Consider the following 20,440-nt stretch of genomic DNA (forward strand, 5'->3'; position numbering starts at 1 on the left):
AGACGCGTCCACAGTGAGTAGCCCCACTTCTGACAATCTCGAACGGCGATGGGATGTCCGGCTGTACCTCGAATATCACTAGCACGCGAGGATTGCCAGTAGTGGATATTCTGATAACGCTCAGCCTTTTTTCGAATTAATCAAGCTGTTGCTTCTCAGGTTCAGTCTATGTGGCAGTAGTCAACCCTTCCAAAAGGTTGCAATAATTTCGTACTTTGTCTGCTATGTATCGCGATTCTGGATGTGCCCCGGGCACCATGATACCACTAGTACTATGCAGTGTCTTCACTAAAATCTAGAAAATACATCCGGAATTTATAGTTCACTGATAGACATGGATTTTATTTTGAATTGTACTTAAACTTCAAGAATAAGCAATAATCAGGCTTTCCTGTGATCTAAATGAATTAGTCGTTGATGATGTCATCTCCAATATATCTCGACGTCAGAATTAGTATTGAATGCCGTCGATAAAAAGAGCAAGACTCCCTAAATAAGTCGCTGCAATTCGAGGAAACAAACACCTATCTTTCATAATTGCTTCTAGGCTACTAGCATAGTATGGGAGCACCTTGGAAACAAACTTGAAGATGTATGTGGCAAGCCAAATGGAATCTTGTTAAAGATCTTCCAAGGATTCTAACAATGCGCGAAGGAATCGTCTTACTGCACCCGTTGTCAGCATTATCGGAGTCATAGGAGGGACCGCTCTAATGTTTCGATACCTTTCTCCCAACAAAGACGGCTCCTTTGTATCCGACGAGGATCGCCAGAGAGTGCGGGGCGGGACTGATGGAGCATCGCCGTTTGGAACGGTAGCTGGCAGGCCCCCACGAAGCACCGGTGGGTCGGGCTGAGGCTGAAGGTGGATTTCCTATTGGTTAAAGTACTATTATTTAAGAAATCTGAATAACACCAACACTCCTCTCTCTATCCTAAATAATGATCCAGGCCAAGATGCCCTGTCATATGCAAAAGTACACAGTGCCCCACACTTACAATATTCAATAGGATAGTCTTTCAAAATATCAACGAAAATAAGGATGTTTCAATTATTACAAAATTAAACATTTTCAGTGACTCACAAGGCAGGAAGTGGTGGTATCGTATCAGTTTGTTGTTTGCAGGGGGTCGTTCCGTACGTCAACATTGTCCCTTCATCAGGCACCACCAGGCAACAACACACAAACTTCGGCAACTTCACTTCAACATCACCCCGCATCAAGGCCAGCAATCTGGGCAAGTGAACGAAGAAATACTTTGCACCTCACCCGAAGCTCAAAAACATTTACCAGACACCTCCACAACCTTCGGATCGTCTCTTCCGTTCTCGCCATGCCGGCCAGTGAGTTTCGCGCTCATCGCCAAGAAGCTTCCCAACCAGGCCGGTATGCTCATTTGAGGGACGTGAAATCTGGAGATTTGGATTACTCTATTTCCTTCATATTGAATTTACCCGGAGATGAAAAGTCCGAAATTGAATTTCTACTTGTGGTTAGCGGTGGGTCGGGTGAATTTCTGCATCAATAAACTGCTATGATTAATATCGACCAGATGCCCACGATTACCCCGACAGCCATAGCTTTCTCGCCAGTATCTCCAGTCATGAGACCACAGATCAAGTCACCAGCCTCATCCAAAAATGCCAGGACCCACATCGCTTCTCGCGCCTCAGCATCCACGATGCTTTGATGACTATCGATAGCCTGTTGTCTCCCGCCTCTCAATCCACAAGCCATGGGGTTGATGCGACTTCCGAGGAAGACACACCCGACTCCGAAGGGTTGAATGAATTTGATGACAGCTTTAACTTTGATGATGGGTACGAATGGGTATCATGTCCACAATCCGCCTCACTTCTTCATGAGATTCGCAATCATGATCTACGGACCGCCAGTGCAGAAGGGTTTCAAGTCGGATATATTGAGGATACAATGGGCAAATCGATCATTTCAGTGTCCTGTCAAATCGCCCAGTTGGATATATCCAACGATGCGCTGCAGGTCTGGGGTATTGACCGCTCGGAAACTCTTATTCTTCTCATCCGGTATCCCAGATCATACCAATCCCTGCAGGAAATCCTCCAGACTCACGAGATTTCCCTCTCTGGTATTGAGATGCGAGTGGGTCTTTGTGAGTATAGTTTCACCTCTCCGCATGTTGCCAAGGATATTTTCAAGTGTGATAAGATGCCGCGAAATGAAAAGGATCTCTCTTCCGACCTAGACAGGCAACCAGGGCTCAGAGATTTATTTATTTCATATTCTCTGCATCACGTCCTAAATGAACGGTTTCTTGCCATTGCCAAACTTCGAAGGGACTTCAACCTCTCATGGACAGGTGCGGAGCTTTTCTGTCATGAAATGCAAGGCAAGACAATCGATGCTACTGGGCCGGAAGAAAAATATTGGGCTGCAGATGAATGGCTTACTCCTGTTCCTCATCTCATGGAGTCTGATCATTTTGCAGATGCTGGAATGAAAGTGGAATTTATGTCATTGCCACTTCTTGCCATGCAATACACCCTCCGCCACTTTGTGAGGTGTCCAGAATTTTGTCTGGTCTGCCATTGCAAGACTGGTGATGGTTTCGAATCCCTGAAACCCTACGTCTGTTCGCGTGGACTATGCCTTTTCCAATACTTGGAGCTAGGGTTGGGAGCCAGCATTGAGTGTGAGGTTCGGTCAAAGCCGATGGTAGTTGACCTCCTAGTGTCTCTCGCATATGCGAGCGCAATATCCGGTCATCTTGAATCATTCCCAGATGGGCTGCGTCTGAAGGTCCCGCTTAAGAATAGCTATGGTTTTGATCAGAATGGGGAGATTCAAAATCCCGATTTCACAAGCCGGGCTCTTTTAGATCCAGTGACCATGATTCTTTCCGGCTCGGGCGTGGAAAAGATTGACTCAGGTGATTGGATCATGATACGCGACGCAGAGCCTGTCAAGCCCACAGTCACCTGGCATTGCCAGGTTAAGCGAATACCTCGGAAGGCAGGCGAGGTTATTCTATCCGATCCAGTGAAAATTATTAATCAAATCACCTCCCCACCCCCTATAGCGACGCAGAGTTGGGTGCCTCCCTATTCTCATGTTAGAAAACATCCTGTCAAATTCACTTGTTACGATCAAGCCTTTGAGGTATTGTCGCCTCAAGACAAACGAGGTGCCATCAAGCTCTTATTGGATACTTTGCCAAGCATCAATCAAATAGCAAATCTCCTCGGCGAATCCAGCACTCGAGGTCTTCGCTCATGCTTGGAGGGCAAAGTTAGCCCAGCAGCCTTCGACTTACTTCGTTGGATCATTGCCTCGAACCGATCCTACATTGTGCATGAAACCGGAAAATCGGCACATCGCCACGAACAGATGACTAAACATGTTCGATTTCGCTTCATACAGGGGGCTCCTGATAGGGAGCAACGCTTCTTGAAAGCCGTACAAACTCACGCAAGAAACATCCAGCCCTCGACGATTTCCGCATGGCACGGAAGCCCCCCTTTATAACTGGCACGGTATCCTGAGAGAGGGCCTTCATTTTCGAAAAATCGCACATGGTCGTGCCAGTGGGAATGGGGTTTACCTTTCGGAAAACTTTGCGACATCGTTGGCTTTTTCTACAAGAGGTACGGGGGGTAGGAATTGGCCACACAGCGTGCTGGACATGCAGTACGTTATCTCTCTCAACGAGATCGTGAACTGCCCGGATAAATTTGTCTGTAAAATGCCACACTATGTTGTGCAATTTATAGACTGGATTCAGCCGAGATATCTTCTTGTCGGTGGAAAAGTTTCCCCTTCACAACCAGTCACCCCGTTCGGTGTGTCTCCGCCAAAAGGACCGAAGACAAAACGGCCAGTGTCGAAGACAGGTATCACTGACTTGACAGACGATGACGATGACGGACCCAATCAAACCAAAGCCAAAATACAAAGCCGTGAAGAGGCTCCTCAAAGTATCCCCAGTAACCCTGGTGTTATTTTGTCATCGGATTCCCTCCTTTCTGCAATAATGGATGCCAATCATGCAGATGAAGAGGGGGAAATGACGGACAGGGTGTCAAAGAAGGCGCGAAAGTACTCCGCTGGGCAGCTGGATGCTATCTGGAACTCACTCGACTCAGAAGATGGAGGCTTACTTCTTCCGTAGATATATTATCTGAGATAATAATACATATTGCCTCCCTCCGCTCCTGACTCACGCCTAGACATCTAGTCATTCAAGTTCATATATATCCACCACCTGGGGACTTCCATACGAAGAGCATCTTCTCGACGGGCCGCACCATCATGTCGAAGGGACTCTGATAGGCGTTCCTCGGCCCACATTGAAACTGCTTCACAAAATGGTCTGGTACGATTGCCCCGCTTTATCAATAGAATAGAAGATTGGAAATCGAGTCGTGTTTTATAGAGGAACACAAATAATTCTATCTCCAAGGTCATAGAAACGACCAGAAAAGACATAGTGCTAATATCGCATCAGGATAACAGTTCATTCATAGCGGGGTCATGTGCACAACTCCACAAGCCAATATCGGTTTTGTTTTTTTGTTTTTTTACCCCGCCTCTTACAACAAACCGTGTCTGTCATGAGCCTGAGGCGGGATCTGATGGCTTGAAAAGTGCTAAGCTGCCCATTCAATTCTTCTTGCCAGATGTCCGGCTCCTTGGCTTTGCGGGATAAATTCTCAGAGCCTTCGCTCACTCCCCTGGACAACTCTCAATACCGTCCATTGGGCCGCGATGGATTCGAAATAGCAATAATATGCGCCCTACCCCGCGAAACCAATGCTGTTCTGTGTGCCATGGATCAGATATGGCATGATTGCCGCCATTACTACGGGAAAATTGCCGGAGATGATAACTCATATGATTTTGGAAGAATGGGCTCGCACTGCGTGGTCATTGTAACATTACCTAATATGGGCCCAGTGGCAGCATCGAGCGCTTCGCGATCCCTCAAAATGAGTTTCAGCTCCATACAGCTTGCCTTGCTGGTTGGTATCTGTGGTGCAGTTCCATTCAAGAAAGACAATTCTGAGATATTACTCGGAGACGTCATCATCAGTGAGGCAGTTGTTGAGCTGGACTACGGGAGGCAATACCACGACAGCTTCCGGCGCAAGGATTCACTACTTGACGTCCACGGTCGACCTAATGAAGAAATACTTGGGCTTCTGCAGCGCTGGAAGATTCCAATGATCCTCGAAACACTCCGGCGCGGATCCATATGGCATCTGAGACATTTGCTGCAACGGCTAAATATAGATTATCCGGGCGCGAGCCATGACATGCTTTTCGCTTCAGAGTACATACACAAACATCATGACCACTGCTTGGGGTGCAGTGGTACTGCGGATGCTGTCTGTCAATCCGCTCTCGCATCATCATGCAGTGACATTCTGTGCGATGAGAGACAACTAGTCGCTCGACATCGGTTGCATGAGGTCGTGAAATCGGGTAACAGTATTCAGGATCTTGAAATACACATCGGGTCCATTGGTACTGGGAACGCCGTTGTAAGGTCGGCACGGCATAGAGATCAGCATGCGCTGTTGGAGGGCATTATTGCTTTTGAGATGGAGGGGGTCGGTGTTTGGGATAAATTCAATTGTCTTGTCATTAAAGGCGTGTGTGACTATGCGGATAGCCATAAAAGCAAGACCTGGCAAGACTATGCGGCTGCTGTTGCTGCCGCGGTTGCAAAAGAGGTCTTGCAACAATACGTGAGGCCACAAGGGCTGCAGCAGCCAACAGTTCCCAACGGTAAGCGCCCTGAGATAGTTTCTTATTATTTGACTGATTGTGAATGGCTCGGTTGGCTGCAGGTAGCCCCCATTTGGTACATTGGGAGCTTTTTTCCCGCTCTACAGAAGCTAGTTTTCGGCATGTCTACGGTTCCCATCATTCGAGATCGAAATATCTATTTGAAGGTAGTGCCATCAAGGACCATGGAGATTTTTCTGAAAGGGGGCCGGGTGACATATCCGCTCAGCAACGAGTTTTAGCTAGTCTCCGGTTCCCTCGGATGCAAGACCGTGCACAACAGATTGAATCAGCCCATGACCAAACGTACGAGTGGGTTCTGGAATCGCAGCAGAAAGGGGTACAGAGGTGGGATGACCTGGCCACATGGTTGTCTTCAAATACTGAAACAAGAAATATTTACTGGATATCCGGTAAACCTGGATCCGGGAAATCTACTCTAATGAGGTTTCTGGCCGAGAGGCTCAATTTGCAAGAACACATGCTCCCATGGGCTCAGGGCTGCTCCGTTCTTCGTGCCTCTTATTTTTCTTGGAGCCCTGGGGAAATACTACAGAAGTCCTTGGAAGGTCTTCTGCGTTCATTATTGTTGCAGATTCTCAAACAGAAGCCAGATCTGATAAGAGAGGTAATTGATGATACCAGATGGAGTACTGCCAAGATTCCTTCAATTGCGCTAGCTGATTGGAACAAATTGGAATTAATTTCCTGCCTTCAAAACTGCATTTCGGCTCTACAGAAGCTTTTCATCAAAGTCTTGTTGTTTGTTGATGGGCTTGACGAATTTGAATGCACGGATGAGATCCGTCAAGAGCTGATTGAAACATTTAGAAGACTGGCTTTTACAGGAAATGTGAAGGTGTTCTTATCTAGCAGGCCTTGGAATATATTCCAAGACAGCCTCAACGGAATCCCTAGGATACGACTGGAGGATCTCACGCGCGAAGACATTCGCCTATATGTGAGGGCAAAATTTCTCAATAATCTACGATTCCACCAGCTACTTTCTTGTGATAAAAAAATTGCAGAAGCCCTTATTCTCGCGGTTGGGGACAAGGCTGAAGGGGTATTTTTATGGGTACGGCTTGTGGTTCGTGATTTACTGAAAGGAATTCGTGATGGAGATGGCATTCAAACTTTACACCGGAAGTTGAATGAAATACCTGCCGATTTGAATGAATATTTCAAAACCTTGTTTTCCTCAATTGACTCTCAGCACATGCGAGAGGCCTCTGTCATGCTCCAAGTTGCACTGCATGAAGAAGATCACTTTGCCACGCTGCATCCACTCCGCTTACTTGACTTGTCATTCACTGACGAATCAAGCCCTGATTTTGCAATAGCGGATTCATTCAACTACCCCAAATTATCCATGAACGACCGTGAGGGACTTAGGTTTCGACTCGACTCAACGATTAGGCGACTCAACAGCAGATGTATGGGCCTGCTTGAATGCACCTACAACCCTTGCAGCTTCTTTGACATTTCTGGCCACGAATTTACAACAGAGGAATTAGAAAATGCTTCGCTCTATCAAGACCTGAAGTTTGAGCCGTCAATATACCCAGAGGTTTTTGATTGTCCCAACTTACTTCAAGTCTTCATGCCAACAGTCGACTTTTTGCATCGATGTTCCCGGGACTTTCTCGTTTCTCCACACATTGAGGGCCTACTCCACCAACAAACTGGAGGCGAATACGATGCGAGGATGTTGATCGTCAATGCCAGAATATCACAGTTTCTAGCGCTACAGAAAGCTGGATGCGGCCGCAGTATATCCCTAGGGCTCGCAAGCTATATTATGAGTGCCCTTTCGATTCCCAAATTTATAGATGCAGCACCATCCATCAGAGCTGCGTGTATGCTCCAGCCCGCTATTGAGGCATTTGCATGCCAATGCGGTCATGAAACATATTCTATGGGCCCGGGTTGGTACATTGGTCCCTCGCTGCGTAGTTGGCATGAGGAAAAGAGCAATTTTCTCACACTGGCAATCGACTTCAACTTACGGGGATACTGTACAGAATATCTCACTGCAAACCAAGTCCAAAGGAAGAACGGCCGACCGATCTTAGATTATATTCTCCGGCCAAGATTCACATCAGAAGCATTCGTGAATATTGGGTACTCAGTCCCAAACGTCGACCTTATCCACCGGGTTCTCATTTTTGGGGCGGACCCCAATGGTCTCTATCAGGGCGTTTCTGTCTGGGCCCTCTTTCTCTCCTCAACAGCAGACTGGTTGAACAGAGGATTTAATACTTCGGCCATCAACAAGTCGTCATATCTTGCGTCGCTTAGGATGATGATTGATAGGGGGGGCAGCACTATATCTCCCGTGCTCCTGGGTCTTGGGTGACGGGTTTCTGCAAGGCTATGGGTCCTTTGCGATTGGAAATGAAAAGAACTACCGTTGGCCAAAGGACTTGCCAACAGTTGACCAGGCCATTACTCGGTTTTCACAACCCAGTTATGCTGTCGCCGATCTCCTTGAGACCTTTCGGATCCACTTCGAACCAGAAATGAATGACCTGATTGAACTCGCACGGGGCAGAAGTGGTAAATATTAGGATTGAGCTGATTCCATTTCGCTTATTTGAAAAAAAATCACGCTTCGCTAAAGCCTGTATTACCCGAAAACAACAATATAAAAATGTAGGAAACGCCACAAATGGAGCCAGTCCGGCTGTTCTGAGTCTGGAGGTCCGTATATGCAACATCCGCCACCTAGTTGAGGTCGAATAGAACAACCCTGCAGGCCAAGCTCGGACTATCGCTTCAAATTTCTCAGGGCTTCTTCTATTTGTACCCAGGCTCGAGGCAACAAAGTCCCCATGAGCCAATAATTCCCAGCAAAATCCTGACCAAGCATATTGAAAATATTGAAGCCAACATATCCCGGCCCGATTGCCTCGTTGTAGTAGTTGACCATCGTCCCTGGAGGATTTTGCCGTTTCTCACCAGCATCACCTCCCCTTACAATGGCTGGCGAAAAGTCGACGATTTTGATTAATTTGGCTTTCAGGACGTTGTTGAAGATGATCGGTACCATATTCGATTCTCCAAATAAAAGTTTTGGTTCCCTCCCTGCATCCTTTTCATGGAATATTTCACGCAGTAGAGTCAACCCCTGATTCTCTGTTGCTTGCTCCGTGAGATGTTCTCGATGCTGTAGAGCGATAGAACCGACAGTTTCGGAGCCCGCTTTCCCAGACAAAAATGTGTATGTTCCCAGGACCATGTTCTGAATGAAGACGCCGGCTGATTGGGCAAGAAGCGGAATTCTATATCGCGCATTCATTAAATTCAAAATGGTCACCGGTCGATTATTAGGCTCGGACGCCGTAAATGCCTTCGCTACCCAGGCTGTGAGTATGTCGCTGTCGCTAACAAATGGGGGTTTTTCCTCGTGAAAGGTAATCTCGGTGATCTCCCGATATGCCTGTTCCTTCAATCTGGAGAAAGTATCCTTTGGCAAAAATATCACGCGTCGTTCTCGGTTAGAACTCCATAATTTATCCCACATGAAGCGAAGCATGAACATCATAACGCCTGGGCCTTGGAGACGCTTCCCCTCGACTTTCAACTCTTCCAGAGAGTCATCCGCACTAGTAATGATCGGGTGTCGACAAATATCTTCTCGCGCACCAAGGACGTCAGGAACTTCATCTTCGCGACCAGCCAAAACCGAAGACCATCCGGTCAGTAAGGCGTGTCCCCCCATTGCATCCATAAGAAGGTGGGGCCATGTGAGCGCAACTGTTGTCGCATCTGCGAAGGTTGTCACATGCAGGGACACAATGGGCTCGTTTTGACGTATCATATTGTCGAAAGTTGGGAAATTTGGCCGAGCGATAAATGGTCGCGTATCTGTGGTGATAGTCTGCACAGAAGGACCTTCAGTCTCTTTGGGAAATTGCCTGCCGATCGGATGATCCTCCAACCTAGTGTCGTGAGAATTATGAGTGAAGAAGACTGTTCTGTGTTCCAGTCCTTCGGATCTTGGGACATGAATCTCCAGTTTCCCATTATCCTGCTCAATGTCAGTCATTCAGGCTCCATTATGAAAAAATGAAAAAAGTCTTTCAGCTCGCCCTCATACCTTGAATCGTAAACGCCCGCCTAGTTTCTTCCAGTCGCCCATCCGTAACAGCTTCGATAAAGCCTCATTCAACTTCTCAGCATCGAGGACATCGTTAAACCGCATCATCCAGTTGACGAAACAATGATTAACCTTGCTGTCGTCCAAGGAATGCAAGGGGTATACATCATGAGTGAGTTCGTCGGGGTGCACTTCAACATCCATCATGATGACAAGAAAGTGTTCATGGTTAACATCACAACTGCTCAAAGTTGGGACCGGTGGCAGTTTTGAAGCAGACCGCCAAGGGCGAAGATCGAAGTCAGAGGAGCCATTATTGAGCCGGTTCCTGATTTGAGAGCAATGGCGGGTCTCGGTCTCACAGCAGGACCCTTGAAGATCGCCCCCCGAGGCCGCGTCGGAAGGGGAGAGATCGACGTATTTTGGAGTTTCGACGAGTCACTCTGTGATCCAGGGGCTATTGGACCGCGGGTCGTCATTGTTCAGAAAGTCTATGAATGGCGGCGTACCCACTCTTTCCTTTTTTGTTTCGAGCCGTTGAGTGGCCATCGTCATTTTCGTCGCTGATCCCGCTAAATAGCGATCCTAATCTCTTCCTTCACTCTAGTCTACAAGGATTTTCTCTTTTTGTGAGGTCTCTAGCAACAGCGACCGATGAAAATGGTCCTCTAACATGAGACAAAGGGCTTACCTAGTCAAGTTTCGTATCTCGTCTCATGGACCAAGTTTTGGGATATGCGACCGACTCAAATTTCAGACACCTCGCACAAACTTTTACTTCTGATTGCCAAATAATGCGCAACTAAACGCCATCTGGGATGCAATTGAAGTCCCCACAGCAAGATTTAACCTACAAATATTATTATTGATATAGGCGGGGCACATTGGGGGCTGAATGGCTCGCAGAACTAGCCCTCTTGAGGCAAGGGGGGTTGCATCATGCGGGGAATCCCCAAACATTGCATCTTCAAACTCTCCTTGGACAGCAACAAACATTTGTTAAACACCAAGAGCCCAAATTTGAAATGGAGCAGACCCGCCGACCACTGACAGTGGCAGTCATCGGCGTCGGCCAGATGGGCATCAGCCACGCGTTGGCCTACCACCACAATCCTGGCTTCGAGATTGTCGCTCTTGTTAATCGAAGTCCCATCAAACACCTTCCGGAAGAGCTAAAGATTTATAAAACGCTTCGCGATATACAGGAGGCACTCTGCCTCAAGCCAAATGTAGTATCGATTAACACGCACACGGCAACACATGCTAACTACGCTGTGGACGCGATGGAAGCCGGCGCCCACGTCTTCGTGGAGAAACCGTTAGCTGCAACGGTCGCTGAAGCGGAGGAAGTCGTGAACACAGCACGCCGCACAAATCGGAAGTTAGTGATCGGGTATATTCTTCGACACCATCCCAGTTGGGTGGAATTTATTAGCCAGGCCAGACAGCTCGGTCCGCCTTTTGTGATGCGAATGAATTTGAATCAGCGATCAACTGGCGAGGCATGGAATATCCATAAACGACTTCTTCAAGATGCGAAGAACCCTGTCGTTGATTGCGGAGTGCATTACTTGGACGTCATGCTTCAAATCACCGATAGTAAACCGGTACAGGTTCGTGGTATGGGTCTTGCTCTCAGTGATGAGATCCCGGCAGGCGATCAGGTCAATTATGGACATTTGCAGGTTCTTTTCGCTGATGGCTCAGTCGGCTGGTATGAAGCTGGCTGGGGTCCGATGATGTCCGAGACCGCGTATTTTGTCAAAGACGTGATCGGTCCGAAGGGGTCCGTCTCTATCGTCATGGACGAGATGGGCGTGGCAGCCGCCGGTGGCTCGGCTGATGTAGATAGCCACACGAAGACGTCGAAGATACGTGTTAGCACTGTGGTTGATGGGCTTCCGCGTGATGATATCCTCTCGACGGAGGACGAACCGGGTCATAATGAGCTTTGCGCCCGTGAACAGCAGTTTTTGCTCGATTCGATTCTCGAAGATCGAGATTTATCTCAGCATATGCAGGACGCGGTTCGATCGCTGAGTATTGTACTTGCCGCAGATGCCTCGATGCGTTCCAATCGCGCAGTTGATCTTCCTTGATCCTATAATCGGTTCTATAACAATCATCATTTCGCACTCAGCTCTGTTAACCTACGTAAAAGCCTATGTCAAAACCTACGTTCTGTCGCTGTTTCTGAAGGGTTGCGATCTAAATTAGTCCATTGAATAGCATTTGTATATTTATGATGTATGGAGTTTACTGACTAAGTATTGGTGGACTATACTACTAGTACGTTAACTCAGATCATATGCCATTGATTGATGCTGGCATCTGTCGAAAATTAGCATTCTTCAAGTTCAAATCGCAGGGTAATAGTTTCCAACACCCCCGCCCATGATACAATTCGAGAAATACGTCGAGTACCCCTTGTAAATGCCCCCAAAACAAAATACCCCACGACTTTGCCAATCCGCGTCCCAAGTATCGCCTGGTACTCCGGGGTCGAATACTCCCATATTCGCCGTTCATCATCGGGCCAGGAAAGCCCTCGCTCATCTGTGTAAAGAAGATTCTTGATCATATGCTTGGTGTCTTCATTAATAACGGTATTGAAAAAGATATGACGAAGTGTGTCAAGAGGTAACTCATTCTCATAAGCAACCTTGATAAGCTCTGAGATCCAGGGACGCGGGGCTCCGAGAACTCGTTCCATGAGTGTAATAAAAATGACACTCCTGGCAATTGTTCCCTCCAAACGGTGGCTAGGATGATCATGATACGTCATCTGAAATTCCATTTTAATTCCAATACACGAGCAATCTGATTTCCCTGATACTGGTCCGGTATACGGTATTCCAAGGGTGATTGCATCATGGACACATGCTGATGGGAAAGATGCCGCAAACTGTCGAATTGACCAACCTTGTTGAGAAAGATCAGTAAACTTTAGGGAAATTCGAAGAACGAAACACCCTTGGACTCTTGGATCCTCAATCCAACGATGAATATTGGTTCCTGCTTCAACATATTCCTCCCATCCGGTATGCTTCGGGCTTTTGCGCGACCATTGCTCGGAAGGAGGATCGAATTTCTTCCACATGCTGTGAATAGTTAACTACTGGTTCCGAGCTCAGAGATGACTCTTCATATCAGTGTACCTTTCAAAAATGAATTGTGATAGTTTGGATACAATCGATAAGGATGGTTAACGCACTCTAGTCCACACACTGAGGTTATGCTGATGGTTTGGAGGGGTGAGAACATCTCTTATATTGAAGGACCTCAGTTTGATTTTTGGCAAATGATAGATCTCAGCAAATAAGATGAATGGACAAAGAGATACAATTGAGCCACAGGTCTTGGGATAGTTGAATAAAGCCATTGTCTATCACAATGAGGACAAAGAAGCGCGCATGAGCAATCCATCATCAATTCCTCGTTAGTCATGACCTCTGTTCCTCTATCTCTCGTTTTCTCTGCTCCCCAGTGATGATTCCCGAAATTTACAGTGCTATTATGGCAATGCCTATATCCGGAAGTGCTGTAACGAATTGATAACTTGAATTAGGTATGAGACAATAAATTTATCGGGTTAACATTTCCAGTCCTACTATATGCTAAAGTCCAGCTTCTCGAACTTGAAAGTTCCCACCATCTTCACTTAGTGGTGACTAGGATCTCTGCATCCTTTCCGAATATACGTTTCACGAGTTGGATCTCCTTCATAACCAATGACCTCCCACTGGCCAATACCATACTCAGCACTAACCTCCTTTAGGCCTCTGCCACCACCGCCGATAATCATATTTGCCGGTCGGTACTCAGGGTTTGATTGCAAGCGATGAACAGCCGATCCGTGAATCAGAGCGTAAGATGGAATATCTCGGGCCTGACCACGATGTAGCGGCCAGCAAACCAGTTTCCACGACCCATCAGGTTGCATGTCAGACCGACGAATGGGGAGATATTCCATCAACCGCCACGCCAGAACCGAAATAGGTGAGACCCCTTCGCCAAACCCGATCCGATCATGGAGTAGGCCTTCCGTGCTCGACTGTCGAAGCGCTTCATTGAAGTGAGTGCTTGCTGAAGGGTCTTGTTCCCAGTGCTCCAGACATTTGTATTTGTACAACTTTTCCTGGTCGAATTCAATACCTGCGCGCTGGGCCTCCTGGACCATCCAAACCAATGGGGCGTGGCTGAGCTGGAACTTCTCATCTGCTTCGCGTTGAAATCCACCGCCGATGTCTGCATGTCCACCTGGGAACCAAAGCTCTTGCAGATCCTGACTGCCGTCGTCGGCTTTCTGTTTTGACCCGCGGATAGCCGGGCTCTTTTCGTTGATATCGCCATTTTCGCTCTCGGAATCATCCACGGATAGTGGGACACCAGGTACAACTAGGGGCTCTGTTTTCACAGGATCCAGCCGCTCTTTGTATGTGGTACTTCGGCTACCTACTGTCTTTCCTGTCTTCACGCCTGAATCCAGCAAGACTGGTTGAAACTTGACCCTGCGTTCGTCAATACTTACCGCGTGTCTGATCACACGGGCGGTCGGCATCGTGTCATTGTTGATTTCGAAATCAGCAATGCTATTGACGGTGTCAAATAGACCCAAAAAATTCACCCTAGTCACCGGACGACATAAGGTCTCCCGACAATTGTTCAGGAAGTCTGTCGCTTGTTTCCTTTTCTCTGTTCCCTCGTATCGGGTCAATTTCCATTGCGAAAAAGCGTCCCATATGAAGGGGACCATTTCCTCGTTATCCGGGCCCAATAGTCCAGCGTAGTCGAGCATCTCTGCGAGAAATCGAGCGGTGTAAGCTCCGCGAGAGAAGCCAAAAATAAAGATATTTCCATCTCCCCGGTAGTGTCGCATCAAAAACCTATAGCCACCCAAGACGTGCTGATCAAACGACTCCCCCTAGAGCCTGACTGATTGTCTTACTCTTTCCTAGATGGCTACTTTTCTTCAGTGTCTTTGCTGCCAGGGAACCTGGTGTGATTTCAGTTCCGATTCCCGCTGAGATTTGTTAGCTCACGAAACTATTTCTGTGATAGGAGGCGTTTAAGGGTCTGGTTGAGATCATACGCTGATAATAAACCACTGTTAAAGCATTAGATTAGTCTCAGTCGCACGCGTAAAGGAAGTAAATCCAGCAAACTCACACTGCTCATCCGTTCTTTGCAACATCCGACAGATCTTGAGAATGTTGGTCTCCGTGCCATCAGCGCGAAAAGTATTCCCCGTTCCATCAAAACAAAGGACGATCTGAATCGGTTTGGGTTGCGACATCTTTCTTCACTGAAGCTGCAAGACTAGGAGTTGAGGTTGAAGATTTGCGACCGACGGGCGCAGCATGAGCGATCGCTTTATTTGAATGCACTGACCGTCACGGTTCGTTTCCAGCTTTGCCTATCATGACAGTTTCGGGTTAGCTCTGCTTACAATGAAGACCAAGTTCCCGGCTAGCTACCTTTCACCAAGACTCTATCCAACCTATCGCCGAGCATCATTTGGAAGCAATGGCACATTGTGGGGCCACTCAATCGACTTGTGATATCCTACTGACAGTAGTTGGTGGAGCGAAGGGCGATCATGGCTGATATTGCGATTTCTTCACCCCTTGGCACTAACTCCTTCCCGCCCCACGGTTCGCGCCCAGATTTCCCCTCCTGCAGGCGATGCCCGCCACCATCTCAATAGTTACCCAGCGAATATTGCTATATATGGCCAGGGGCCAAAATTTTAGGGTCTCCGGGATGCAGAACAGTTTCTTATAGTACACCGTCGGTCAGGATGGTCAATGTTTCAACAAGAATTATTTCCTAGAGGGCTTCAGGGATTTAAATTGTCTGCCACCCGCCTGGGCGGTTCAAAATATATAAATTAGTAGCTCCTATGGATCTCATGCAACACTAATAATAATTTATCTCGCTGCTTCTCACCGCCAGTGCATATCACAACTTGAATTTGGAACATCCATGAATTCAATAATTATGTACCATGCACAGATAAAAACTCGATGTGATATACTCCAAGGCTAGTGGTGAATCGACTCTCAAAACCAATAGCAGAAGCGATTTACTCACCGGGATCCCTAGAGGCTACTAGAGAAGTAGTAGTATCTACAAATGACTCGGTATTCTTTCGCCGCCTGAAGCGTCTGTCTTCTAGTATGCATGTTCTGATTCTAGGTCGCCGCAAGGGTAGGGACAAATCTTGGTTGTTCTAGATTCAAGTTGGACGATGGCTATATCAAAACCTTGATGTACGTGGCTCAAAAGCAAAAAAAATCATGATTCGATAAAGGCTGTGAAGAACAAGACAGAGAGGAGAGTCCACTTCTACTGCTTATAAGCCACGAATTTACCAGCTCAAAAAGCATTCCTCTGACATGTACTTCTTATATTGTTACTCAATAAACTGCCAGCTTGGGCTTTGAGCCGAAGTGGGGAGATTCCGAAGAATGAAAAATGAATATAGTAGCCGACCGTACTGATTTTAGATTGCCAAAGCTTGGGCCCGAGTCCTAATTTGAGATTTTTCCGTGGGCACGGGTAAATCGTTGGATCCTCAACTTGTGCAAGCTTTCGTACAAGTACTCGGCGCTTGTTTTTAATAGACCACGTGATGCTTTCTTTTTATGACTCAGGCACTGGCCCACCCGAAGACAAATGGGGATATGATTGCGTGGAGTAATGTGTGGTGGAGTCCCGGAGTTGTCCTGAAGCTCCGAGCCCATCGGAAACATCCCAATAGACGATGTCAACACTTCATGCCTAAATAGCCGCGCTAAATGCTGTGTAATCGGTGTGGAGGAGGCGAATGCACAACGGTTGCGCGTGTATTTCGTTTATTCATGGTATATTCGAGATAAATTGTTTTCGGCGTTATAGTTGTATCCTAGTCATATAACTGGAAGGGTTCCCCTGGAAGCCAATGTTGAAAAACAAACGACGGAGTACTCCGGGGTGAACCCCAGATTTGATTGCACACTAGTATGCTTAATTAAATGACATCAATGCTACTGTCCTTTGTAACCTCACGCCGATTTCCCTAGGTAAATAGCCGTTCTACTCCGCGGTATACCTCGGATTCAGACTTCCTTCCGCCCTGTGGGTTACGAGTATTCTGCAACACCCCTCAAGCACTAAGTGGGCCAAAAGTTGCCACCCCTTGGCATGAGTCAAACAACTCCAGTTCTCAGGGGATTTTTCTGATGACGTTGTTCAGTCGTATACAGTGCCTAGAGAATCATCTCATCTTTTCTTCCCAAAGTCATTTCTATTTTTCTCTAGAAAAGCTAAAAAGTTTCAAGGTTAAAAAGTTAAAATAATCAAAAGATAAAAATCAAAACGAGAGGCGATGAGGCTCCCAAGGAGGGAAGGTGGCTGCTTAGTCACCCAATCTGGGGCGCTTAACCTTCCGATTACGGCAAGAGTGGATCCGACTAGTCCTAATTCGGCGAACATCGCCTATATCGGAGGCAATTTTTTGGCAGAAGCTCCATTTTCGAAGGTTCTTCTTATGACCCAAAAATTTCCTAGCTTTCTTTCTCCTCAATATTATTGATCAGCGCGGTTTTCGACAACTTTATTTCCCTTATCTTCCTTTTCGCGTTCGTTTTTTGACCTTCACACTCGCCCAAAATGAGGGTTTCTAGCGGCAGCGATGCCAAGGAGGACTTCCCGGCTGAAGTCAGCGATGGCTTTGTGCCCGACAATATGGACGCTCGAGAGCTGCAAATACACGAGCACGGAATTAAGAAGTTTAGTCGCTTAGGGTGGAAGCGACTCACAGTCGTCCTCATTACTGAAGCTATCGCGCTAGGCACGCTGTCTATTCCTTCCACATTCGCCACCTTGGGAATGGTAGCTGGTGTCATCTGCTGTGTCGGTATCGGTCTCATCGCGATCTACACGAGTTATGTTGTTGGCCAGGTCAAGGTCAAATACCCTCACATCACCAACTATGCCGACGCGGGCCAGGTGCTCTTCGCCAAACTTGGCTGTGGGCGATTTGGATACGAGCTTATTACTATCATGCTGAGCTTGCAGTTGCTTTTCCTGATCGGATCGCATTGTCTTACTGGCTCGATTGCACTCATCACTATTATCGACACCAATATTTGCTCTATCGTCTTTGCTGTTGTGTCATCCGTCATTCTTCTTCTTCTCGCCATCCCACCCAGCTTTACGGAAATGGCTATTCTGGGCTATGTTGATTTCGCCTCGATTATAATTGCTGTGGGTGTCACCATCATTGGTACTGGAGTTCAAGCCACGAATAGCACAGGATTGTCAAACGTGAATTGGTCAGCGTGGCCGAAGGAAGGCATCACCTTTGCAGAGACTTTTATCTCGGTCACAAATATCATTTTCGCCTACACCATCACCATCTGCCAGATCTCTTTTATGGATGAAATGCACACACCCACGGACTTCACGAAATCTGTTTGCACACTGGGCGCTATTGAGATGGTCGTTTACACCATGACAGGTGCTCTGATCTACGCCTTTGTTGGTCAAGATGTCCAGAGCCCTGCCCTTCTCTCTGCGGGACCTACCCTCAGCCGTGTTGTGTTCGGCATCGCACTCCCCGTCATATTTATCAGTGGCTCCATCAACGCGGTGGTCTTTGGGCGCATGATTCACGGTCGCATTTTCAAGAACTCCTATATCCGGTTCATCAACACTACTATGGGCTGGATCACTTGGCTGGCCATGCTTGTGGCTGCCATTATCATCTCTTTCATCATTGCGGAGGTCATTCCATTTTTCGACGACCTACTCTCGCTAATGTGCTCGCTTTTCCTGTCTGGCTTCACTTTCTACTTCCCAGCCATGATGTGGTTCCTTCTTATTCGAAAGGGAAGCATGTTCACACCGAAGAACCTTGCCCTGGGCGCCCTGAATGTCTTCGTATTCTTGATTGGACTTGTGACTCTGGGCGCTGGTATCTACTCATGCGTCATTGATATTGTATGTTTGCATTCCCCGATCCCTCCGTCAAAAACAAAAGATAAGAAACTAATCAATAATATAGAGAAACAAATATCGCGATGGCAAAGTTGGAGGTGTTTTCAGTTGCTCATCTTGATAGTTTCTGGTCGGGAGTTTTGCTTGTGGGTTCTTTCGAGATCTTTGTATAGATAATTAGACTTTTCAAATGTAAATATAAGCATTGCTATTCTGTTTTGGGCCTCATTTTGTATGATATTCAGGATATGCAAACCCGACTGGAAATCTCTCATTACTAGCTGAGTCATTGAGAAATCATTAGCGCAACATCAACTGAAGAGTCGATGGGGTGAGATCCAATAAAACTCTACTAGTCTGACGATCATTTGCTCTATATTTCCCTCGCCAAGTATACCTAGTACACACGACCACAGGGTGTGGAGAACAGGGCTTCCCGTCCGCTCAGCCGTACTTAAGCTACATACTAAACGCGGTCAATAGCCAAAGAGCCTTGGATCTTAAAATAGCGTCAGTTTCTGAGTGAGGGTGAGTGTGGGTGATATGGGTGAGAATTTTAGAGACTAGGGCAAGAGAGGTGAGAACGGGGTGAGAGCGGGTAAGAACAGGGTGAGAGGGGTGAGAATACCTACTATGATGCGTTACGTTCTCCTAATTTACAATAGTATAAAATAAAAGCCTAAGGGTATAAATCTAGTCTGCTATTCCTAATTCTTTTTTACCTAGCTCCTTGACTGAAGATATCCCTAGAAGAAATATAAAAGAAGCTAGATAGGAGAAAGGTATATGCTGTATTATATAGTTTTACCTATAAGTATTAGAATATACAGAAATAAGTAGTTAATCCATGGATACTATCTGCTATAAGTAGCTTACTCTAGCTAAACTCTATAACTTGAAGAATATAGTATTAAATTAGGTACTATAGGTAACTAAGATATTATCTTAGGCTATTAAGACTAATCAATATATAACAGATAAAGACTTTTTTATAATAAAGTAACCAACGCTAACTTCTCTAAAGAAAAACCTAATCCTATCACTACTACCACTAATCCATGGATACTACTATTTAGATACTGGGCAATATATTTACTAATCAACATAGGCTACCAGAGCAAAGTTAGAAATTATAGTTTTGCAAGTACAAAAAGTTCTAGAACATGAATAAGACAAAAGAAGCATTGAAATAAACTATACTATAGTAAAAGTATTCCTAATCTCTAAATTAAAGATACTTCAAACCTTGGAACCTTTTCGTTTTCTATTGGAGTATTTACTACCTTGTTACATCAGCACATGACCTGTTTGACCGGTATACGGAAGTGGGTAGTCCATCCCGAGGTCTAGTTATACCCAATACATGAGCCCTGATCTCCAATTTTTGTGATTTTGTTGCCGCCCTGTTCGACCGTTCGAGTTTTATTACAAGTGCTGTATTTCCTGTGAGGTATTGCACAGGTTTGTTTATCGTCAGGTAGACAACCTGGCGCTCTCCAGTCACGGATGACGTCATAAGGGGTTCAAAAGTAGTTGCCTTTGGGCCCTTGTCTTTTGGCCCCCTGCGGGCAGCCTGGTGATTTGTATT

The 20,440-nt window shown here is 46.5% G+C and overlaps 6 protein-coding genes across 6 annotated transcripts; 4 read left to right on the top strand and 2 right to left on the bottom strand.

Annotated features, from left to right (window-relative positions):
- Nucleotides 1–1,335: 1,335 nt before the first annotated feature.
- On the top strand, nucleotides 1,336–4,149 carry N7481_008764 (putative ubiquitin conjugating enzyme; the record flags this gene model as incomplete). Its single annotated transcript, XM_057267983.1, has 3 exons — nucleotides 1,336–1,501; nucleotides 1,555–3,380; nucleotides 3,436–4,149. 3 exons carry the CDS (start codon nucleotides 1,336–1,338, stop codon nucleotides 4,147–4,149), a joined length of 2,706 nt encoding a protein of 901 aa, XP_057118660.1.
- Nucleotides 4,150–4,657: 508 nt separating this feature from the next.
- N7481_008765 (5'-methylthioadenosine/S-adenosylhomocysteine nucleosidase family protein) lies at nucleotides 4,658–8,338 on the top strand (the record flags this gene model as incomplete). Its single annotated transcript, XM_057267984.1, has 3 exons — nucleotides 4,658–5,768; nucleotides 5,831–8,116; nucleotides 8,142–8,338. 3 exons carry the CDS (start codon nucleotides 4,658–4,660, stop codon nucleotides 8,336–8,338), a joined length of 3,594 nt encoding a protein of 1,197 aa, XP_057118661.1.
- Nucleotides 8,339–8,538: 200 nt separating this feature from the next.
- N7481_008766 (uncharacterized protein) lies at nucleotides 8,539–10,077 on the bottom strand (the record flags this gene model as incomplete). The annotated part of the gene is made up of 2 exons (XM_057267985.1): nucleotides 8,539–9,801; nucleotides 9,871–10,077. The coding sequence occupies 2 exons, from the start codon at nucleotides 10,075–10,077 to the stop codon at nucleotides 8,539–8,541; spliced, it is 1,470 nt and encodes a 489-aa protein (XP_057118662.1).
- Nucleotides 10,078–10,895: 818 nt separating this feature from the next.
- Nucleotides 10,896–11,969, top strand: N7481_008767 (Gfo/Idh/MocA family protein; the record flags this gene model as incomplete). The annotated part of the gene is made up of 1 exon (XM_057267986.1): nucleotides 10,896–11,969. The coding sequence occupies one exon, from the start codon at nucleotides 10,896–10,898 to the stop codon at nucleotides 11,967–11,969; it is 1,074 nt and encodes a 357-aa protein (XP_057118663.1).
- A 1,562-nt stretch (nucleotides 11,970–13,531) lies between these two features.
- On the bottom strand, nucleotides 13,532–15,166 carry N7481_008768 (T6SS phospholipase effector Tle1-like catalytic domain-containing protein; the record flags this gene model as incomplete). Its single annotated transcript, XM_057267987.1, is given in 3 exon segments — nucleotides 13,532–14,776; nucleotides 14,787–14,893; nucleotides 15,040–15,166. 3 exon segments carry the CDS (start codon nucleotides 15,164–15,166, stop codon nucleotides 13,532–13,534), a joined length of 1,479 nt encoding a protein of 492 aa, XP_057118664.1.
- Nucleotides 15,167–17,523: 2,357 nt separating this feature from the next.
- On the top strand, nucleotides 17,524–18,973 carry N7481_008769 (uncharacterized protein; the record flags this gene model as incomplete). The annotated part of the gene is made up of 2 exons (XM_057267988.1): nucleotides 17,524–18,855; nucleotides 18,920–18,973. The coding sequence occupies 2 exons, from the start codon at nucleotides 17,524–17,526 to the stop codon at nucleotides 18,971–18,973; spliced, it is 1,386 nt and encodes a 461-aa protein (XP_057118665.1).
- Between the last annotated feature and the right edge of the window lie 1,467 nt (nucleotides 18,974–20,440).

This window comes from Penicillium waksmanii, assembly GCF_028829765.1.
Source record: "Penicillium waksmanii strain IBT 27052 chromosome Unknown utg000008l:1.0-5622682.0:1.0-5626561.0, whole genome shotgun sequence".
Classification (NCBI taxonomy): Eukaryota; Fungi; Ascomycota; class Eurotiomycetes; order Eurotiales; family Aspergillaceae; genus Penicillium; species Penicillium waksmanii.